Source organism: Poecilia reticulata, linkage group LG23, assembly GCF_000633615.1.
Source record: "Poecilia reticulata strain Guanapo linkage group LG23, Guppy_female_1.0+MT, whole genome shotgun sequence".
NCBI classification, from domain to species: domain Eukaryota; kingdom Metazoa; phylum Chordata; class Actinopteri; order Cyprinodontiformes; family Poeciliidae; genus Poecilia; species Poecilia reticulata.
This window is the reverse complement of record NC_024353.1, coordinates 12,488,771-12,511,860: the sequence shown is the minus strand read 5'-3', so window position 1 is coordinate 12,511,860 and position 23,090 is coordinate 12,488,771. Positions and strand designations below refer to the sequence as shown.

Here is a 23,090-nt window from a genome sequence, read left to right as displayed (position 1 = left end):
GATGGCTTGAAGAACTAAGCTAGTATGATTTTGACATTGAACACCGCTCTGGTCTCACCAAATATGCTGATGCTGGGGAGAGAAGTTCAGCCACAAGACATCTGGCTTGGTCTTGCAGAACGAACGTGAAGTGAAAAGGACCCCCTGGAGTACGTTCATGATCTTGAAAAGACCCTTGGCGATGTCCATGACATGGCACGGAAGCATCTACGTGGAGCTCAGCTCAAACAGAAGAGGACCCATAACCTGCGTACCAAAGAATGCAGGTTATGGGGACAATATAGGGAACCTGGTCTATGTAAAGGACTACACGAGGAAGTTGGGCTTTAGCCCCAAGCTGCAGCCCCCCTGGAAAGGCCCATGTATTATTAAAGCCCAGCTTGGACCTGTACTATATGAGAACTTAACACAACGTGACAAAAAGGTCATGCACCACGATCAGTTGAAGCCTTACACAAGTGATGTCATACCAGCATGGGTCAGACGACAAAGACATGTGGTTCTTCCTCAGTGCCAAGATGTAGTTCCATTACCCAAACACATGACCACTTCCCCTGCACCAGCACCAGATGAGCCTAGAAGTGACGGCGGAAGGAAAGCTCTGGTTGGGTCGCCGAAACTGCTAAGGCAAAAGGGGCAAGCGTCAGGTTGCAGCCCGCAGAAGAAAGTTGGCTGTGCAACATCAGCAGCAAGATGAACCACATACCTCTGGATCGGAAGAAGACAAACAAGGACCCCGTGTTCAAAAGACTCTTAAGGGTCAAGAAATACGGGCCCCTACACGCCATCAAAATGACTGGACTGAATAATTATCCTTCATTAAGAGATGAGTTATTTTAAAGTTCTAAGCAGGTTGTTGAAAGCTAAAAAAAAAAAAAAAAAAAAAAAAAAGTTTGCTCCAGTAACATTTAAGTTTGCGCCAGTAATGTTGCAAGTGTGTTTTTAGCATGCCATAGTAGTTTGATGTTTTTTGAAAGGGGGCGGGGATAGTGTAGTACGTGTATGCATCTGCTTATCTCTGCATTATTTCCCATACTAACTAGGCTSATCTGAGTTTAAGTGCGTTACTGTTAATGTACTTTGTTAACAGAATTCTGCATGCAGCGGTTGTGTGTTATGGGGGAATGTTTTTGTTTTAGTTCTGGATGCTCACTGACTCTGGTGTGGACGTGTAAAGTTTGTCTGCATCGGCATTAGAGCATGTAAACTATCCAGTTKTACTCCGGTTTGGTTATCTTCATTAAAAGAAGATCAATATTATTCCCTCCTGGAGTGGTTATTATCCCGCACCTTTACAATCCATCCGTGGCTCTCGTTAACAATACCATTTATGCCCACAAAGAATGTATGCAAGCTTCTGACCACAACAAAACCTAAGCACAGCACATTGCTACTATGGCATTTTTAATCATTAACCACCAATAAATGTGATTAAATCAGAGTGAAAAATGACAAAAACGACCACAAAACTGACTGGCTGTGTTCTCCGTTACCTATAGGGGAGAGTGCTCCAGATGAGAGCCTACTTAGCCTGGGAGTACCGTTGGTCACAGAGGTCTCACCATCTAGGAGGGAGTCCTGTAAACAACAGCTGGTTTATTTACCAGTAGATGATGAGACACCAATCCCAACAGGTCAGATGATCTGAAGGCAGTTAAAGCAATCTGGACTTCTATCACACCTCAGCAGGACCGCAGGTTGACAGTCACTTTGCCATGGTACATTGATAAACATGAACATTATTTTCAGAAGACTTGCATTCCTGTTTAAATTATCCTTTTTATAACGAGTATATAAAATTGACATTTTCTGAGACACTGCATTTTGGATGCTCATTATCAGCCAAGTGTAAGAATCTACATAAAAACAGAAAGATTCACCTTTATGAAATTAATGACCAAACATCTGAAAATTTTTCAGATGTTTCGGTATATCCATCTCTTTAACGGGTGCTATGATGAAGAGGCATTCACTTTAGTTTATCACTCAACTTGATGATGCCAATATGTAGTTTTAAACTCCAGCAGGCTGACTTTATGTGGCCCAATTCAATCCTATAGTGATCAGTTTGATATACTCAGGTTCCAACAAAATCTTCCCTCTCCTCTGGGTAATTTTGGTCATTTCAAATATTACCAGTAAACCAATTACTGGTATTATTCTCAAACTAGAGTACTGATGTTCTTTATGTTTACATGTTCAGAGACCAGTACACTGTGTCCATGATGCATTCATTAGAGCTATAAACAAGTTCCAGCAGCCTGAAACCATTATGTCAAGATGAACATCTGCTCACCTTCATTGGGGAATAGGAAAATTAATTATCCATACTCATTAGATTTACACACAGTTAAAGACCACCTGCATGAAACTGAAGGAGCCACGGATCTTAGTCATGAGGTCCTCGAGGTGCTGCTTCCGCAGTAGGGGGTCTTTGGGTAAGGCAGAGGGGGAGCTGAAAACTTCCACCAGTAAATTCATTTGGTTGGGCTATAGGGAACCAGAAATAGTCTCACAGCAGATAAGCATGTAGAAACAGTTCTTCAGTCAACTAGATGTTGATGTTACACACTCACCAACTTGGCATTTTGCTCTCCTTTGGTTTTCTTCTCTTTTCTCTGGAGATAATTTTATAAAGTCACGTAATCATTAGCAAACAACATTTTAGGTGAACTTTAGGTATATAAATTGAAAGTCATTCATTTTGTAAGTTGAATCTATTCTGGACATGTTCAAGCTCACCTGTTTGCTTTCAGTAGAGCGTTTTTTAGAGGAGACTTGGACAACCTTAGGTATGAAAGTGGCGGCCCCTTTCCATGGTTTGTTAACTGCAATTTGAGGTGACAGAGGTCCATCTGGGAATTCTGAATCCCAGCTATCTGGAGGCTCCTGCTCCCTCACAGCCTGAAAATCCTCCTTCCAGTTCTGACTGTTCAAAATCTCCAAATCAGTCAGGTAGAGCTTGTTGAAAAGCTGAGGTAAACCCAATAAACAGGTTTTTGAGTATAATTGCTGTCATAGAAAACTACACTGGTGAAAAGAATGAATGATTTTACCTCCTTTGAATTTTCTTTAGGCATCGACTTTAAGGCTGACAGAAGGGCACAAAAGAAAAATATGATTGCAATTTTCCATTTTTGTATGCATAAATGTCAGAAGCAACGATATAAGATAACTGGACATCTTGTTTCATGAAGAGGTCAAGGTCTTTGAGTGGAAATGAACGGGAAGGCAATAATCAGGCTTAACTACAGCTACTTCCTACCTCAACTGCAAGTATGCCAAGAAGCAGAAAAATAACACAGACATGTGAAAGTGAAGTATCTACAGAAGGGGTGCCAAAAGTGGGTCCTGGAGTCCCGGCACCCTGCAAGTTCTAGTTCTCTCCCTGGATCAAATGATGGCTCAGTAGAAGTCCTGAGAAGAACATTGACCTGCTGAGAAGGTCGTTTCTACCACCAGGGAGAGAACTAGAACATGCAGGATGCCAGCCCTCCAGGACCCACTTTGGGCACCTAAAGTATACTAGGTTCCCTTCATTCATATATATACCTCTTTGTTCCCTCACCTTTTGTATTATTAAAAATTTGTTGACCTGTTAGTTTTTCAGTGTCCTTGGTTCTGATGAACCAGCCATCAAACTAACACACAACAACTACTATATTTTCTGGAATAGTCTTCCAGATCCTATGCATTTAAAAGTAAACCATTTTTAATCCTCTAAAGCACTTTTTGTTGTAGAAATTTTGCATGAAAAACAGACTAAGTTTGACAGCAACCAAACCAAAAAAAACATCCAGCTCCATTTAGCTTTTCTTATGAAATCTAAACATGCCTGGATAGAGGCAAATATGGGTAAGAGTTTCTAAATATTTTGAAGTCCACTTCCTGGTTCAACGTTTATGCAACCATGATCTTACCACTCGGGTTGGCTGAGGTCGGAGACAACTCTGGAGCTTTGGTGGGTGGAGGTGGGAGACAATTGAAGAAATTGTACTTTGACAGTCTGATGAGCTCATCTTTCAGCAGCTTATCTGAAGTAACAACACAAACAGGTTACCAAAGGCATAACAAAATTTTCAAAAAGTTATGATTTTAAAACACTAAAAAGCTTATAGCATAGTGAGCCAATGATTTAATTCTATAAATATCACAGCATGGTAACTTTGGTTGAGTGCCACCTGTCGCTCTCCACAGGGCAACAATGTTTGAAAACTACATTTGATATGCCACTTATAACAAAAACATGATTCATGTGTACCTGCCTAATCCTTGTAGGGTAGAAGTGTGTGGATAACGTACATCTCCAGCTGGTGCAAGATGCAGAATGTACTCTGGACACATCACCAGTCCACACCAGTGGACAACAACCAAAACAACACTCCAGGTATGTTCTTGATAAATATTACAGTTCTATTACTGAGCTTTTCACCAGAAATCCTGCCAAGTCTGGTGGTCAGTGCAGTTCACCAGCAGCCCACAGTAAAGAAAAGTTAAGGTACAAATTCAGAGGTACACGAGAAGGCATCATAATATCATGTGAAGCCATGGGCAGGTGTAAGCACAGTTGGTGAGCATGCCCTCCCGCCTAGTTCAATGCATCAGTTATAAACTGATCTTAATCAGTCTTTACCATCACTGTTCCCAATGTGCAAAAAATAATATGTGAAAACCCCCCCAAAAAAACCTAAGCCTGGTGTGGGGAGTTGGGGGCAAAGCCTGGTGGCCCACCAGGCTTATAATATAAAGAGAGATACCCTGGATTAATATCATTGCATGATGCAATGCTTGAAGTCATTTACATCCCTCACTGCCTCTTAGGAAAATGCAAACTTCATGCAGTATATCATGTTCTCAGATGTTTCTTAAACCAGCCCACACCTTTTAGAGTCTATTAAATGTATTTTATTTCCTAAAGGTAAAGTTTCAACAATTGTGTTCTTTTCAGATTAAGGAAACACCAGTCAGCTCATTCCTCTCCAGACATTTATTAGATGCATCTACACAGGATTGCATGGTGGGTGGGTCTAAAGTCATGATGCAATTTCTTATCATTCAAGACAAGAGTGACTGCACATTATAATCAGACAGATGCAGGCGGATTGTGTGCATTCAGGGTCAAGATAATCCAAGATCATCCCATTATCCCCATGCTGGACATTTTAGTTTAGCAGTAAAAGTTCATTAAGTTGCCTTCAAAATTAGTCATATAAAGTAACACTAGACCTAACAGTAAAATCGAACTTCAATAAGATCAATGAGATTGTGCTTTTATGTTTTGTGTCGTGCAAGCTTTGCTTTAATTCCATTTCTTTTTTGTATTTATTCATGAGAAATCAAAGTCAGACAGAGACAGTGTCATGAAACAGGAACAGCAGGCTTCCTGAAAAAGGGGGAAATAAGTTTCCAGCCTGCAGAAAGTTTTAAAGAATGAAATCTAAACATTTTGAGTAATTGAATAAGACCCAATGTAAAATACTTGTATTAATATTGTTTTAATGCTAAATTAGAGAAGGTAAATTAAACCTGGGCGAATTCCAAGAGCCCGTTGTGAAAAAGAGGAGAGTGACTGTTAAGGAGCGTGGTCGGTAGGAGCCAATTTAAGCTCCGGTTGCTAATAAGTTAGTTTATGGAATGAAGTGAGATGGGACACTCGGTCGGAGGTCGTTAATCCCAGGTGACTCTCCTCTCATAAATCCAGCTAAGAAGCTTCTCCCCGAATTCTGCTGTGGGCGATAGCTGGATGGGGTATCAAGTCTCCTACCAAGAAAAGTACTTGCAAAAACAACAGGGATGTTTGTGAGGAGCAACCTTCTCCACCAGTTCTAGCTGCACCACAGGTGAACATAACTCTAGTCTAAATCATAGAAAGCCGATTCCATCATGTCCTGACCCATAAAATTTTGCAGACATGAAGTCTTCATCCTTCCACAGCCCCTCCTTCTGAATTAAATGATCTTCAACATGGGATTATGAGTTCAAACATCAAGTATGCCATTTAAAGTCTGGTTATTCTATGAAAGCAAAACAAGTGTACCTTAACCCAAATCTCAAAAGCCTTTTCCCCAGAAATGACAGTTATCTGTCGTAGTATAACTCACATGTGGATCCAGCAACAGGTTTGTCCTTCCCATCCAGAAGGTCTATGTAGACCAGGGCAGCTTGGTCCATCTGCTCCGCCAAGCTGCAGCACAAAGCAAAGAGGGGCTATAAGATGTCAACAGGTGGCATTTCAGATAGTTTACACCTTTCTGCAAAACTAGCCTATGGGAGAAGCTACTCTATACTTGAAATTGTTTGAAACATGAAATAATTCCCCCCCCCCCCCCCAACAGAAAATGTTTTTCTTTTCAGCTGCAAGAACTAAGCAACTTAAAGATTTTTGGGGGAAAGGCCCACATTCACAACTACTCAAATCTATTTTGTGACAAATACAAGGAGCTGTATTAAGAACTCAATACTCCGTGCTGTGTCACATATGCAGCTCCCAGCTTTCTAGAATAAAACCGGAATAATTGCTTCTGGACTCTTGGCTGTCAGGCTGAAACAAGAGTAATTTTGGTCAACAACAATAATGTTCTGTGTTGTTTTGCCTTCTTGAGAGGTCAACCACAGGTCGACAAACTTTTCAACCAATACACTTGAAAAGTACCTGCAACTACACTAAAGACTTTCGTTGATCACTTTTGCAGTGTGGCTGTGGTTCCTCAAAATAGTGAGTATAGAAAATGAAAAGCCATGTGCAAGAGTGGCACCTCACCTCATTCTGCCGTCCCTTTTGACCCCCACCATAGCAGCAAGCTGGTTCAGGCTGTCTAGCTGGTGAGCTGGGATGTAGGGTGCATGATTGCATCCTGCCATGACGTCTTTCCTTATGTGCTCCTGCTGTAGGCCACCAAGAAGGTGTTGAAACTGAAGCACCAGGGCCAGATGCCTCCTCTCAGTCTCCATCTTTGCAATTTGTTCCTTTTTAACCACCTTCCTCTGGGCCTTTAGCAACTGCAGGCAAGATGTTCACTCATTGTCCAGGAACAACAGAGGAAAATGGCTTTTGGGCTAATTCTGGCTCATTTATAGAAATGTTAATGTGCATGGTCGATACCAAAGAAATTAAACTCTACAGAAGAATTCTTAATGTTAATACTATTCATTATATTCATCTCATTTTTCCCCAAAACTCAATTATGGTTAGGTTTTTTTTAGTGGGGGTGGGGGACATATTATGCATTCAGGCACATTGTGCTATAAAATGGTATAACAAGTAGCTATATTACCTTCAGTTATAAAAATGATGTATATATCAGAAACATCTTAAAATAAACTTGATTTCACAGCTGTATCCAATGTTTTGATTTTGGCTTCCGTTTCTTTAATAACATCATGGAGACACTCTCCATTCAGTACATCATAACAAAGTTGTAGTTGTTATGACAATTCTGAGGCAACAGTGTTGTAGTTCATATGATAAGCTCAGCAGACATGCAGTTCCACCAGGTGTTTGTTAAGTGCAGCCCCCGCAGGGCGGAGCTTGGCTGAGGACTGACGCTCTAAGGTGGAGCTTTGGAACCAGCAGGGTTGTTTGCCCTGGCCGCCAAAACAGGATAGGATTTCCTTTGCAGCCATGTAAGCAATTAACATAAAGTGTAACAAACCCACCTCTTGCCCACTGAAAGGTGGTGATAGGCAGCAACACTTCTCCCGACCCCAATGGGATAACAGCGTAGATAGATAGAGAGATAGATGGATGGATGGATGGATCTAACCCACCTCTGAAAGCATAACCTGACAAATCCGATACATTTTTTTAAAAATTCAGCAAAGTGGGCGTAGCCAAGGCCGAATGTGGGGATGAGAGAGGGGTTAGTGGGACTGTGATCAGAACAAAAGAAGCACCAAGTCACCTTATCCACTTTGTTGCTGTATTTATCAATTTTTCAGAATCCTAGTAACTTTTTTAAAACAGCAGCTAGTGATAAATCTAGAAACTGTGTAGTTGGTGACGACGCTCTGCAGCTCAGCTTCAGCCCGTCTGCCCTGAGCGAGCAGCGAGAGCGGCCATTATCCTCCATTACATTCTCCTCCTTCCTCAGTCTGACAGTCAGCAGTTCATCAACAGTCAGAGCAGAGCAGTCCCATTCCACTCTGTGTCCACATTGCAAATACTTGTAAAGCCGAGTAAAGCTATTGTTGGTATTCACCATGGCGACACTCGCTACAGCTCCTGACTCACCACAAGAGAGAGAGGGATTGGGAGGGGGTTGTACCGTACTGCTGCAACAAGAGGAATATTCAACTGCCCAAAAACTGTTTGACCCATGAGACCATTAGTAAAACAGTTTTAAGCCAAATAATGTCAAACTAAAATAATTGCACAAAAATGTCAACAATTTGCACAGAAACAAAAATAAAACCTTACACAAGCCATTTAGTTTATCAGCAAAAAAAGTTGATTTGGGGACAAGTGTCACTTCAAAGCTGCAGTATGTAATTTTTATAGAAAAACTGCATCTCCATCATTGGTGGCTATGTTAACTAGCCTGAGCATTCACAATAAGATCTGCTGATTGGGAAAAGCTGCAGCGGTCGCAGAAAACAAGAGTAGAGGGATGGAGGAGCAATACCACACAAGACTGATGACGGGGTTTAGTCTCGACTCCTGGCTCTGATTGGTTGTTTCTAGTTAACCCTGGGAGGAGTAAGAGCAGCTCAATTTTCTCACAATTTGTGTGTTTCAGACCATACTGCCACAACTGTGGCAATTGCAACAAAGGTGTCCAAAAATTTTTTTATAAAAAATTTCATGCATATGAATATATTGAAATTTATGGTGGAATGTCAAAGTGTTAATTTATCAAGTTGATGAGATACAAAAGAAGCTCCATACCACCCTGGAACTGAGCAAACATAAAAACACTTACATTCTGGGTAAGACCATCCAAGGTTTTGTGCAGCTCCCGTGCAAACTCCAGGTTATGGAGCACCTCGTCATACTTCTCTACAGCAACCTACAGTACACTCATCTGAATACATGGAAATAAGAACTTGCAATTTTTCAATTTCCTATTTGCTTAGCAACTTGGTCTCACCATCTGATCTTTGTTGAGCACGTCCCCCAGGCTCAGCCTCTTCTGGTAGTCCTTCAGCTTCAGCTGAGGATAAATAAGATGCATGATGACCAGTTCAGTAGACTCGTTTCACCTACTACACAGCAAAGACACTTTACCTTCTTTTTCTCCAAGTTACGGACTTTGTTCTTCAGGCAGATGAGGCCATCTTCTATGTATGTTTCATAGCCATGGTAGGCTGTGGACGCCTCCAGACTGACCTGCGGGCTGGTCAGCCCCTCTGGCAGGTTCTCCACCTTCGAGCTACTGATAATACCCAGCTGCTCCCCCTGCCTGTCCTCCCCATTAGCAGAGTCCTGGGTCACTGCCAGGGTATGGGACGGAGGCAGCTGCACCATGATGAGAACTCCTGGAAGAGGAGGAACAGGGTAACAGGAGGAGGAATGAGGAGCTACTGGTCTCAACCCGGGCAGGCTGAGCGCAGGCTGGGCGGCTGCCAGAGCAGTGACGGTGCATTTTGAGACACTACAGAACCGCAGACAATTGGAGCTCAGAACCTAACAAAAGATACAGAAATGCGGTAAAAACTGTCTTTTTATCCAGCTGACTCTCCTGGCGGCTGGTTCTGATTCATGCCGTCAGAAAGAGGAAGTTTAATCTGTGAAGTAATTAAAACTCCATTTGGAACCAATTATGCTTGGCTCCTGTCAGCTTTCATGTGAACTTCTTAAAATATTCCACACGTCAAGCGCGAGGTAAACTTTCTCCACATGCTTTGATCATAGCACGTGCTGGGCTAATTAAGAACACAACAAAACAAACAAACAACCAAACAACCAAACAACCGCACCTCGCGCCTGTCCGTTCCGTCAGAGACGCCGCTTCAACTACACTCCCACAGTCTTGTCTGGGAACATCCAGGTCATACCGTGTCCAGACCTTTATATACTCTGCCAGACGCGGCAGCATCCACCCTGAACACATCCGGTTCAAAGCACCTGATTCTCTGGAAACTTCACGTTGATTGTCCCCTTAAAGGTAACACGTTCATAACAGAAAGCAAATTAAAAGCCCTGCTTTTGGAGAGCAAAACTCATAATCTAAAAAGTGAAATAGAAAGCACATTATTCCAATTCCAATTCCAATTAAATGCACAAATTCCCACTACAATCGAATAATGAAAATAAATGCGAATAAAGAGCACAAAAAGAGGATCAAAGATGGACATTTAAAAGGAAGTGACCATGTATCTCCAGGTTTACACTGAGTAACAAAAACAGTTCATCTCCCACAAGGAAGTATTTTACATTGTCTTACGAGAGACAATATATGCTTTGAACACTTTGTCATATTACAATCATAAAATATATTTTTTCCTCATAGACTGTTATTGTATAACTGTGAAATTAAAGACAAATCATAAATTATTTTCAAAATCTTTTACAGATACAGATCTAAAGAAAGTCAATGTATGGATGCCTTTGAGTGAATTAGAATACAGGTAGTAAAAGTACAAATTACTGCTAACATTAAATATATGCTCAAAGCTCTTGTAGTGAATACATATTTATATAAAAGCTACTCTTTGACCCAGCCGTCTCTCTCCTGGGCAGAAGGTGGATCTTCATTTCAAGCTCAGGTTCTCTACCAGAGTCCTGGGAGCTTGAGGGATTTTTGCAGTATCCTAGATATTACTAGGAGTGAAATCTTTTGAAATATTGCAATATTTCATCTTTGATGATAGCACTGATGCTCACCAGATCACTGCTGGTGAGCAGTGATCTCACCAGCAGTGACTGCAGGCTGTTGATTGCTCAGTGTCCAGGCAATCAACAGCCTGCAATCAGCAACTCTAATGGGGTTAAAAGTTGGCCAAGGGAGGAAATTCAGACCACTAAGGTTAAAACATGTGCGTTTTGTGTATAGCCACAGGCTATACACAAAACGCCAAGGGATTTCCTCCCTTGGCCAACTTTTAACCCCATTAGAGTTGCTGATTGCAGGCTGTTGATTGCCTGGACACTGAGCTGACTTCTCAGAACTTGCTTTACTCATTATAGTTATTTAGCTGTTGCTGCCAAACTGATTAATATATGTTGAAGAAGTGCCTGTCATAGTTTTTCACATTTTTTGGCTCCTTTTCTCACCTCTGCTGGATATTTTATGCTTCATAGTTGTGGCCGTCTTATTTCTTTCCTTGAGGTCTATTTTCATAGTGTTCCCATTCATGAATTTTTATTTCCTTTATCTTTTTTTAATTATCCTAATCTACTGTTTTGGATTCAGTTATGGTCTTACCATAATTTGTTCAGTCCCTTCTATAAATAATTGTGCAAAAGACCTGGCCATGTAGCTTGTCTATGCATTAACTTTCACAGTTTATTCTTGCATTTTGCTCACTGTACATTTCTACTTAGTTTTTTAACATAGTTCTCTAGTGTTTTATTTCTTGGTTATTTCTTATGTCCTGTTCAGTTTCTCTCACTTTGGCTGCCTCATGTTTTTATTGTATTCTTGGACAGCAGTATAACTTTGTGATATTACCTGCAATGCATCATCATCATCATCATCATCATCATCATCATCATCATCATGTGTTTCAACTGAACTGCCTCTTAAGCTGTTGTTCCATTCTGTGTCCTGTTTTCTTGTTCCTGAGCTTAGTCCCTCTGTGTGCAAGAAAAGCAAACTGGTTCCAGGTTGAGTGTGAGCACACATTCTCTCCTTCCCCATCAACATGCTCCCAGTAGATACAGCATATCGATGGGGAAACACAGATGTAAAGCGTTACAATACCGCAAAAGGTCCAGTTACACCCTGAACGTGGGAACATAGTCTCAGTATGTTGTGCGGTACTAAACCTCTTGCTCAGTTTTGCCATCCCATCTTCTCCATCTGCAACAAACCTTTCTGCATTTCAGAGCTGTTCAGATCCTAATGTGCAAAGGAAAGTTTATTATTACACTGCCTGGCCAAAAAAAGTCGCCACCAAAATTAAAAGGTCACACATTGTACTATTTTGTGGACCGCCTTTAGCTGTGAATATGCATTGTTTTAATAAGCTTCTGCAATTTCACAAGATTTTGTTCCAGTCAGTGGGTACAGATAGCTTCTGACTGAAAACAACAGATCATATTCGGAGAGATGTCAAACTAAAAATACCTTCTACACTTAGTGTCAAGAACAAGTATTGTTCTTGCTGTAGAATCTTTGTCACTAAACTGTCAATGTTTGATGTTTTGAGGCATGAACAAAATATTTATTACTTTGTTAAACGTTTCAGAAAGTTCCACTATAAGAATTAATTTTTTTTTTTCTTTTTGGCCTTTTTAACAAAATATAAAATATTAAGGCACTTAGTAAGACATACTTTATTAGCATAAAGTAGCATGTATGGAAACACTGAAAGTTTTTAATTGAAATAAAATTAGTCTAATTTGACACCATTTACAAAGTACTTACAAATATTATTGAAATGAATTTATTTTGAGATTTATTGAGGTTTACTAAAATATAGATAGAACATATTTGTAAATATTACCAAAAGTACAACTTCAGTAAAGTATTGTTTGTATATTTTTGTAATATATTTTTAAAATGTACATCTATATATACACATTTATACAAATACATGCAAAGTGCATTTTTAAAATGATTATTCAAAGTATAATTTTAGTATTATATTCTATTAGAATTTTAAGTATATTTCAGAAAAAATATACTTTTAGAAATGTACTTTACATTTTTAGTATAATCTTAAGTATATCCACTTGATAACATACTAAAAATGTACTATAGTTTTCTATAGTACATTTTTAGTATGTTATCATACTAAAAATGATAGACCTGTACTTTTTGAGAAGTACAGGTCCTTCTCAAAAAATTTGCATATTGTAATATAGTTAGGGCTGCACAGTGGCGCAGTTGGTAGAGCTGTTGCCTTGCAGCAAGAAGGTTCTGGGTTCGATTCCCGGCCGCAGTCTTTCTGCATGGAGTTTGCATGTTCTCCCTGTGCATGGTGGGTTTTCACCAGGTTCTCCGGTTTCCTCCCACAGTCCAAAAACATGACTGTCAGGTTAATTGGTCTCTTTAAATTGCCCCTAGGTGTGTGCATGGTTGTTTGTGCTGTGTGTCTCTGTGTTGACCTGCGACAGACTGGTGACCTGTCCAGGGTGACCCCACCTCTCACCCAGTATGCTAGCTGGAGATAGACACCAGCAACCCTCCTGACCCCACTGAGGGACAAAGGTGTAAAGAAAATGGATGGATAATAAAGTTAATTATTGTCCATAATGCAATGATAAAAATTAAACTCATATATTTTAGATTCATTGCACACCAGCTGAAATATTTCAGGTCTTTTATTGTTTTAATACTGATGATGTTGGCATACAGCTCATGAAAACCCAAAATTCCTGTCTCTAAAAATGAGCATATCATGAAAAGGTTCTCTGAACGAGCCGTTAACCTCATCATCTGAATCAATGAAGTTACTCTAAACACCTGCAAAAGATTCCTGAGGYTTTTAAAAACTCCCAGCCTGGTTCATTAGTCAAAACCACAATCATGGGTCAGACTGCTGACCTGACTGCTGTCCAGAAGGTCATCATTGACGCCCTCAAGCAAGAGGTGAGACACAGAAAGACATTTCTGAACSAATAGGCTGTTCCCAGAGTGATGTATCAAGGCACCTCAGTGGGAAGGAAAAAGTGTGGCAGAAAACGCTGCACAACGAGAAGAGGTGACCGGACCCTGAGGAAGATTGTGGAGAAGGWCCGATTCCAGACCTTRGGGGAAGCAGTGGACTGAGTCTGGAGTAGAGACATCCAGAGCCACCGTGCACAGGCATGTGCAGGAAATGGGCTACAGAGAAGCAGCACTGGACTGTTGCTCAGTGGTCCAAAGTACTTTTTCGGATGAAAGCAAATTTTGCATGTCATTCAGAAATCAAGGTGCCAGAATCTGGAGGAAGACTGGAGAGAAGGAAATGCCAGAAGGCCAGAAGTCCAGTGTCARGTACCCACAGTCAGTGATGGTCTGGGGAGCCATGTCAGCTGCTGGTGTTGGTCCACTGGGTTTTATCAAGGGCAGGTCAATGCAGCTGCTATCAGGAGGTTTTGGAGCACTTCATGCTTCCATCTGCTGAAAAGCTTTATGGAGATGAAGATTTCATTTTTCAGCATGACCTGCACCGGCTCACAGTGCCAAAACCACTGGTAAATGGTTTACTGACCATGGTGTTACTGTGCTCAGTTGGCCTGCCAACTCTCCTGACCTGAACCCCATAGAGAATCTGTGGGATATTGTGAAGAGAAAGTTGAGAGACGCAAGACCCAAAACTCTGGATGAGCTTTAGGCTATCAAAGCATCCTGGGCTCCATGACACCTCAGCAGAGCCACAGGCTGATTGCCTCCATGCCGCATTGAAGGCTGCAAAAGGATTCCTGACCAAGTATTGAGTGCATAACTGAGCATAATTATGTGAAGGTTGACTTTTTTGGTATTAAAACACATTTCTTTTATTGGTCGGCTGAAATGTTCTAAGTTTTTGAGACAGGGATTTTGGGTTTTCATGAGCTGTATGCCAAAATCATCAGTATTAAAACGATTAAAGACTTGTAATATTTCAGTTGGAGCACAATGAATCTAAAATATATGACAGTTTAATTTTTATCATTACATTATGGAAAATAATTACACAATATGCACATTTTTTGAGAAGGACCTGTACATTTAAAATATATTTAAGTATGCCATTTCTTTCACCCTGATAGACCGGACCCCAATTGAAATAGCTGTAGTTCTACTGCAGCTAATGAGGATACCAAACACAATACTAGACCATAATAACATATATTAGATTCAACACAAAAACTACCACACTATGTTCCATTTTTAAGAGTGTAATTTTAATAGTGTGATTTCTTCTTTTTTCTGTAGCCCCTACCCTTACAAAGAGGTCGGGGCTTACATTTGGTCTACATTTCTTACCAGTTGGTGGTAGTAATGCTCCATTAATCAAGTAGATCAACCAGTCTCTTGAAGAGCATCACACTTAGCAATGAGGTCCACCCATACATTGGAACAGGGTCAACCACACCTCCTCTCAAAGTTAATAAATGCTGTCATTCCAAGCTAAGACTCCTTGACCGAACCATTTAGCGAAGACAGGAGCTCTCTGAGAACTGAGAAAAGTTGAAAATACGGACCCTGATATATGACTGCATCACAGAGTAAGAAGATAACTTGTAAACGACCCAATCACAGGTTGATTTTCTCCATACTAGTCAAACACAAACACAATGCTTAGTCAGACTTCATTTCTCAGTAAAAACCTTTACTCTCCTCTAGGTTTCAGTTACTTTGCTTTGCTGTATTTAACTGTAGAAAAAAACATTACTTCATAATGCATCATAGAGAAATAAAACCTTCATGCCAGCTTACCCTGTGGTGAAATACAAACACAGCAGTGATACAGCTCCGAAGGAATATTAAGTTTAAGTTTGAAGTCAAAGCTACACTTGAGGAAAAGAACAAAACTCAGTGTAGGTGAGCAGTCAGGATTTAAGTCAAATGTTCAGTACAACATGAGGTTGATAAAACATTCAGACGTGGCATCTCAAATTTACATTTGTCCCAAAAAAACAATGAGATGCAATACTGGAAGTAAGACAATAAGATATATTTATAACATCCAGAATAATACTTTACACATATTTCACCGTTTAATAGAATTATGAATAAAATGTAAATAAACAAATGGAATTTTTCTCAGTGATCATCACTGATGATCATCATCAGTGATGGCAATGGGAAAAACCATTGCCATCTAAGCTGCTGATGAACCATCTAGCGAGGATGTGTGAAGGCATTTGCCCTCTTGTGTTTTTTCTCCCTGCGCAGAGGGACATGCTGATCTTTCCAGGTTCTAAACACTTTTCTCCTTGCATGGCTGGTGACTTGCATTGACTGAACAGGAGCTGAAGATGATGGAAACGTTGCAGGAGTGAAGCGATGATCCATCGCAGAGGAGGGAGATGGTGAAGCATGCATGATGCTTCTATGCGAGTTCCTGTGGGCTTCTACATGAGTTCTAGTGGGGATGGAGGCAGGTTTGTCAGGTTGCACTCTAATCCTATCCCTCTCTGTAAATGAAGACTTTGCCATTGACATGGATTCACGTGGCCCTTGCCTGGGGTTTCTGGGTACCCTGACAAGTGTAGCCGGCTCACCAGATTTAGATTCTTTAACAGTCATGCAATCAATTATGCAGTCGTTTTTAGTGACTTCGGCCTCTGATAACCGTCTGGGATGGCTAAAGACTGTTCTCTGTTTTTTCTTTTCAGGAACCAAAACATTTACACCTGTATTTGAGAAGTCGTCACTGTCCTCTGCTTCCACTGAGATAACCTCTCTTGTTGGCTCTTCATTGTCAGACTGTTGCCAACTCACTCTTGACCTGCTGCTCTTTTGGTTCTTGTACAATGTTGCTACTTTAGGAGTTTCTGTGTTCCTCTCTTGTCTAGAACCTCTGCCACAGTCTACTGAAGTTGCAGTCAAAGCCATCTTTGCCTTATTGTGAATTTCCCTACCTTCTTCATCTGAGTCAGATAAAATAATCACAACATTTTCATCATTTTGTTTGGAGTTCTCTGAAGTTTGAGATCGTTTCTTCATCTCTGACTCGCAGTGGTTATCTTCCGCATCCAAAGCCAGGTTGTCAATTATACCATCATCTGGAGGCATTTGCACATTCTTGCCGTTTTCGGGGATGCAGTGGTCAGTCTTTCTTTGGGTAGATGATATGCTCTTGTACAGCTCCTTGGACACAGTCATATAGTTGCACTCAGGACCAGATGAATAAGAACAACTGTCCTCAGTGGGACAACTGTCCTCACCTTGTCCTGATGTTGAATCAGGGCTGCCACAGGGGAGTGCGACAAAGGAAACCTGACCACATCTAATGGCTTGTTCTTGATCATCTGGCGTGTCAAAGATGGCCATCTTGGAAAATGCAGATGCTGGTACCAGCTTTGGTGCACAACTTTGTCTTGCACTAACATCATGCTGGTGTATTTGGTTTTCATGATCACCGTCATGTTGCATCACTTTTCCTAAAGCAGGCTCCTCATCCACCAGTTCAGGGTTAAGGTCTGACATTATTACAGGTACAACTTCAAACTCAACATCACTCTCCTCATCAGACTCTTCACTAAATTCCTCATAGAAGTGGTGTGTCTGCCCTCCAAGATCTCTCTTAATACACAAGTGATGTTCTGACTCATCAGCAGTTTCAACAGAATACGGAGTGTTAACGACAGGATTCTGTTCATCCTTCCCATGGGTACTGGAGACTTCTGACAGGATCTGTGAGTGTTCTGTAGGAGTTCAAAGATTAAAAAACATGTTACCTACACACAATACAATAACTGTCAGTTGACTCTTGAAAAAACTGTACATTTTCCAGAACAATGATTAAACATTTTGTCATTTTCTTATGCTAACTTCCATCATTACTCCATAAACATATCTGGAAAGTAGGGGTGCACCAATTCATTGGCATTGATTTCCTTAAGTTTGGGAGAATGGTCATCAGCCGATTCTTCATGTGAAGCCGATCTCATCCTTAATCTCATCTACCCCAAAGGTCTAAAAACCAATACTGTTGTCTTTTGCTCTCCTGTGAGAGAGGTTTTATTGACAGACCTGCTCACCAGACCATGTCTGCACATTTGCAGTAAACAATACTCACCCCACTATTGTCAATTCGGCAACTTTCTTAATACTTTAAGTGATGATTCAGACAAAAAAAAATGGTATTGGCCAACATGGGAATCAGCAGGTCAGGCTTTTTAAAGATTGGTTATCTGCCAGAAAAATTGGTGCACTCCTACTGCTAATCAACCACTGGTGACATCTTTTCCTTCTTGTAAATGACACCATAACTTGAACAGGTAAAACCTGAACAGTTTTACCTGTTCAGGTTTATGCAATGTGTTGGAAAAGAGATTTAAAAAAATGTTGAAAAATTGTACAGCTTCATAATATTTTGGATCAAATGTTTTCTATTAGCTTAAAAAAATTTTTTTAGTGGAGTACACCAATTGCAGTGTTTTGGGCCATCAATACCAAAAAGCCTAATCTTCCTATTCTGATTTTGGCCGATACTGATTTGTTTTGTCTGAAAAGTTGCTGAAACTTGTTAACCATGCAGTGCTGATGTGGGCAGGTCATCAGTCTGCCACCTCTCACAAATAGGGGCTCACTGGCTGATTTTCAGGTCTTTTCAGAGGTAGATAAGATCGGTTGTACATGAAAGTATTGGCTGATATCCTACAATTAAGAAAATTGGGATTGATTAATTGATGCACTCATACTTTAGTCTATTCCTCAGAAAAATGCCATCTGTCTTCCATCCAAAGACACCTCTGGAGGTTAAAGGTTACATGTATAATTGGCATGTGGTTCACCAGGCTGCTCACCTTTCTTCTCAGAACTTGATTTTGTAGTTGTCCTCAAACCATCTTCTTCAGGTGACTGACCAACTGTGAGGGAGCCCAGCTGAGAAACGGTTAGGTTAGAACTTTGCTTGTGCTCATTGTCTTTATCAGAGGTGGAGGCCTGGGGGTGGCTGACTACCAAAGTGGGAGGTGATGTGCTGGTTTTAGGTTGGGGCAGAGAGTCGTGTTGCTCAGAGGTTCTGTTGGTGAACACACCATGTTCTCTTGCGTACCTAAATTCGGAAACCGTGGTAGCAATCCATTCACATATTTGGTCATTTGTCAGTATATTGTCTGTAAAGACACCGACAGTGGATGGTTGACAATTAAGAGACGAACGCAAGAACATTTTCTGATAGAAGCTTTGAGAATCTTTCAGAACGTTTCTTATAAAACTAAAACATTGGTGTGAAATTAATATTGGTCTGAATGGGGAGACTCTGTCACTAAATTGTTAAAGGGATCCTTTGTTGAGCCTCCAAGTACTTCTTGCTTAGGGACACTAAAACACACCAAAGACTGCAGGCCCATTCAGTTGAGCATTCGTTAGTTTGTCCCTTTTTGTCCACCTTACATGTAAGAACTGTTTTCTCTAGGAGACGTCCAAATTGCAAAGTTGTGAAATGGAAATTCTAGCTCTGATCCTTATTTTAAAGAGTAAGGCTCTCCATGGCTTGAGTGAAGGAATGTAGTGCTTGCTTTGATCTTTAGTGAAATTGATAGGTCTTTGGTTCCTGAGATTTTCTGTTATGATTGTGCCAAGTCCAGTTGATTCTAAGTAGAATGACGAGCTTCTGTAATCTTCAGAACATGATGACAAAATGTCATTCCTTGGTTATAGCCGCATGTAATTTCACAGAGGATCATGAATCATCTTTTGGCCGAAGGAACACCCACACTTCTAGGAAGTACTTGACTTGTCTAGGGAAATAAAAAGAAACAGCCAATTAAAGATTAGATGTAGAAACACAGTTCTAAATGCACAAATCTATACATTCCTAGCTTCTTACCTGGTTTAAAAGAGTCTTCGCCATCTACTCCAACAGTTTCTCACTGAAGCTAAACTAAGTAGTTGTCCCATCTCCAAGAATTCATCCAGTGACAATCAGTGTGACTAGTAACAGTAACCTTCTTCACTATACAAAAACTAAACAATCCTCTTGCAAGTAATCTTTCACCAATCTACTCTGTTGCAGTTACTTACACAAGTAACTGGATCACTACTTTGTCATTTTCCTTAGTAAATTTAACTCCCTCTTGAATCTTGGTAGTGATATCTGGTCTGAGATGATTCAATCACGCCATCATACCACGCAGTTGGAAATACAGTCACTATTGAGTTTCCACAGGTCATCTGACAAGTTAGCCTACACTAAAATGCCCAAAGAGACCTGAAAAAAGGAATACGGCTGGCAAAACATAGGTACAGGCAGACCATTGAGGAACAGTTTAACAACAGGCACCAGTTTGCTTATTAGGAACTGGTCCATAGAGGATGCCGTCTCTTTTGCACTACACACAGCCCTGACACGTCTGCAGCATCCTGACACTAGGATGCTGCAGATGACTTCAGTTCAACATTTAACACCGTCATCTCGGAGTAGCTGATACTGAAGCGCCACAACCTGGGACTTTCAACATCAATGTGCCTTTGGATCAGGTACTTTCTCACCCACCGACCCTAGGTGGTGAGAATAGAAGACCGAACATCATCCACCCTGGTCCTCAATACAGGCACACCACAGGGCTTTGTGCTTAGTCCAGTTCTTTTTACTCTGTTCACCCATTACTGTGTAGTCATCCACAGTAATGGATGACTACACAGTCATCCATTACCCTAATGTTAGAACCCTGTTAGAACCCTCTAACAGGGTTCTAACATTTGCAGATGATACCACTGTGGTGGGTCTGACAAACAATGAGGCAACGTACAGCAGGGGTGCTCAAGTCCAGTCCTTGAGAGCTTACCGTCCTGCAACTTTTAGATGAATCCTTATTCCAGTAGATCAGGATCAGCAACAAGCCATTCATTTGTTTCAGGTGTGTTGGAGTAGAGATGCATCTGAAAGTTGCATGATGGTAGGTCTCGAGGACTGGACTTGAGCACCCCTGCTGTACAGATAAGAGATCCCGCACCTGTCCCAGTTCAGTGAACAACCTGGTGCTTAACACCAGCAAGACCAAAGGTGTTTACTGGAGTACAGGAGGTCCAGGAAGACAGTGCACCCACCTATTAGAATTTTAACCGAGATAGTGGAGTGCGCAGGCAACATCAAATTTCTGGGCATCCACATCACCTCGGACCTAACCTGGTCACTGAACACTTCTTTCTGACAAAGAAGGCCCAACAAAGACTCTTCTTCCTCAGGAAATTGAAAAGGGCTGGACTTCCTGCTCAAATGCTCAAGAAATACAGAACCATGATTAAGAGCATCCTCTGCCTCAGTATGACTGTGGTACAGCAACTGCACAATCCAGGACAAAAAGGACTTGGCCTGGGTTGTGAAAACTGCCCATTGGGTCATGGGGAGTCAGTTACCAAATCTGGACCCAATATATACTGGCAGACTGCATAGAAAGTCCAGTTGTTGCTGATCCCACCCAGAACACAAACTGTACCTCAACAACCACGTTGCTAAAGAACAGCTTCCCCTGGTCCGCCCAAGAGCTGTGAAATTAATCTGTCCACTTTCCATCTGCTTTGCCCCCCCTGCAAACACACTACACTCTTATGTTGCACCCTAAGGACTGATTAAGACTTTGCCTATTTAATCATCACTGAGGGTACCACTCCAATTTCATTATACTCCAGAAACATAATGACAAATAAAAATATAATGTCTTATGTTGCTGAGCTATGAGGAATTTCTCTCTAAATGTAATATTTCCATTTCTTCTGGAGAATATGCAAAAGTTTTTAGTGCCATTTCTGCAGAGACTTGCATGTTATTCAGACAGAAGCCAAGACTCTGTTATCAATCTTCCATTCTTTCTTTCATACATTTTCCTATTGGAAAAATATACTGCTCAAAAAAATAAAGGGAACACTTAAGTGTACACTTAAGTGTTTAAGTGTTCCCTTTATTTTTTTGAGCGTGTATATCTCAACCCTCTTTTTCATAACAATAAGAACCTGATGCCTTTTCCAAGAGGTGAATTCTATTCCTGCTGTTGTACCATATTAGAATCACTTTCGGGTTAATATGTCGGAATTTTATTTGGTTGCTCCCAAATCACTTTCTTCTCAAGAGTCCTTTAAACACACACACAGAATCTACCTAAAGAAGTTAAATTCTAGCATTGCTGTAAGCTTTACCTGTTTTAACCTTTGCCCAGAGTCTATAACTCATTTTTTTCTGAATGTGTCCTCATTCTAAAATATTTTTAAAATATTTTTCTAACCATGTTGACTCAAAAATATCAATAGGTTTCCGTTTTATTGGGAACATGTTTCAAGAAAGTGGCCAAAAGGAATCAGATGATTCTTTACCAATGTATTAATCGTTAAATAGATTTCATATTAATTTATGGAAATGAAAAGATAATTTTTGAAGACAAGACCAGATTTTTCTGTTTTTCACTGAGCTTAAGTAATATGTGCTTACAATTAAACCTTCAATTAACCAAAAACTACAAAATGGGCCTGTTTCCAACTTGGTATTGTGGACAATCAGTCTTAAATTACTTTGACATGAGAGTCCTTGGAACATATATCACACTTAGTATAATTGTTTAAATTGTGGAAGAGTATTGTGACTGTCATTTTGTTCTCATTTTGTTTCAGTTTATGCTCCCCCTGGCCAATTTTTTGATATGGGGCACCATGTTGGTTTTAGAAGCTTTCTATAGCAGATGAACCATCAGATTAAACACAATAAACGGGCAGGAATCTGCTAGCTCCCCCTAACGTAAGAAACGTTTGCAGATGGAAATTCTAATATCTAACGCTGGTGAAAAAGACATCGCTATATCAATGCTGTGACGCAAACCGTTTCCGAATTAATTCTGTTAAGTAAACTGGGGTTGAATCACTTTCAGGTCTGTACAGCAGGATAACTTCATTTGCGTGTTCACTCGGTGGTCTGAACAAAAAAGACAAGCACTTACTCATTCTGCTGGTTCCTACTGAAGGCGTACAGTTGCTCTCAACTTGAAAGTTACTTCCTGTTTTTTCGGCTCATGAACTTCTAGCAAGTTTTGCCAAAATGCACGCTGGGCAAATCCACAAACATGAGTTAGACTGAGGTCACGCGACTTGAGAAGGACCTCGCTGCAGAAAACAAAAAGGGGCGGGGACAAACCGTCTTCTTCTTTTTCCTCCTCCTCCCCCTCTTCCATATACATAATATAAGTGTAGACCCCGCATTGGCTGCTCCGGCGCAGGAAATACGGCGGCCATCTTGGAGCGGTATACCCTCCTTTGCAGGAAATACGGCGGCCATCTTGGAGTGGTATACCCTCCTACTTTGCTCAATCAAAACAGCAGGATACCTCAGCACTGAGGGATATTGTTGTTATGATCGAT

The 23,090-nt window shown here is 40.8% G+C and overlaps 2 protein-coding genes across 5 annotated transcripts in view; both read right to left on the bottom strand.

Annotated features, from left to right (window-relative positions):
* caprin2 (caprin family member 2) overlaps window positions 1-10,415 on the bottom strand; it is a 22,279-nt gene extending 11,864 nt beyond the window's left edge. For 3 of the 4 annotated variants that reach the window (XM_008401250.2, XM_008401251.2, XM_008401253.2), the window contains exons 1-12: window positions 9,916-10,415; window positions 9,224-9,474; window positions 9,087-9,149; window positions 8,919-9,005; window positions 6,761-6,999; window positions 6,102-6,184; window positions 3,921-4,034; window positions 3,057-3,091; window positions 2,743-2,973; window positions 2,577-2,618; window positions 2,362-2,490; window positions 1,494-1,578 (exon numbers count right to left, since the gene is read on the bottom strand). In XM_008401250.2, the coding sequence (XP_008399472.1) occupies window positions 1,494-1,578; window positions 2,362-2,490; window positions 2,577-2,618; window positions 2,743-2,973; window positions 3,057-3,091; window positions 3,921-4,034; window positions 6,102-6,184; window positions 6,761-6,999; window positions 8,919-9,005; window positions 9,087-9,149; window positions 9,224-9,463 (1,348 nt within the window). In that variant the 5' untranslated portion in view covers window positions 9,464-9,474; window positions 9,916-10,415. The remainder of the gene's footprint in view (window positions 1-1,493; window positions 1,579-2,361; window positions 2,491-2,576; window positions 2,619-2,742; window positions 2,974-3,056; window positions 3,092-3,920; window positions 4,035-6,101; window positions 6,185-6,760; window positions 7,000-8,918; window positions 9,006-9,086; window positions 9,150-9,223; window positions 9,475-9,915) is intronic. The other variant, XM_008401252.2, reaches the window with a different exon arrangement.
* Window positions 10,416-14,952: 4,537 nt separating this feature from the next.
* Window positions 14,953-22,864, bottom strand: LOC103459582 (uncharacterized). The gene is made up of 3 exons (XM_008401255.2): window positions 22,673-22,864; window positions 18,548-19,486; window positions 14,953-17,443 (listed from the first exon to the last, which is right to left on the bottom strand). Exons 2-3 carry the CDS (start codon window positions 18,912-18,914, stop codon window positions 15,915-15,917), a joined length of 1,896 nt encoding a protein of 631 aa, XP_008399477.1. The 5' UTR covers window positions 18,915-19,486; window positions 22,673-22,864; the 3' UTR covers window positions 14,953-15,914.
* Between the last annotated feature and the right edge of the window lie 226 nt (window positions 22,865-23,090).

Coding starts and splice junctions, on each gene's coding strand:
- LOC103459582 (XM_008401255.2), bottom strand. CDS start 18,914: ATGTTCTTGCGTTCGTCTCTTAATTGTCAACCATCCACTGTCGGTGTC. Junction 17,444..18,547: donor ATCAAGTTCTGAGAAGAAAG/GTGAGCAGCCTG, acceptor GAACTCCTACAG/AACACTCACAGATCCTGTCA.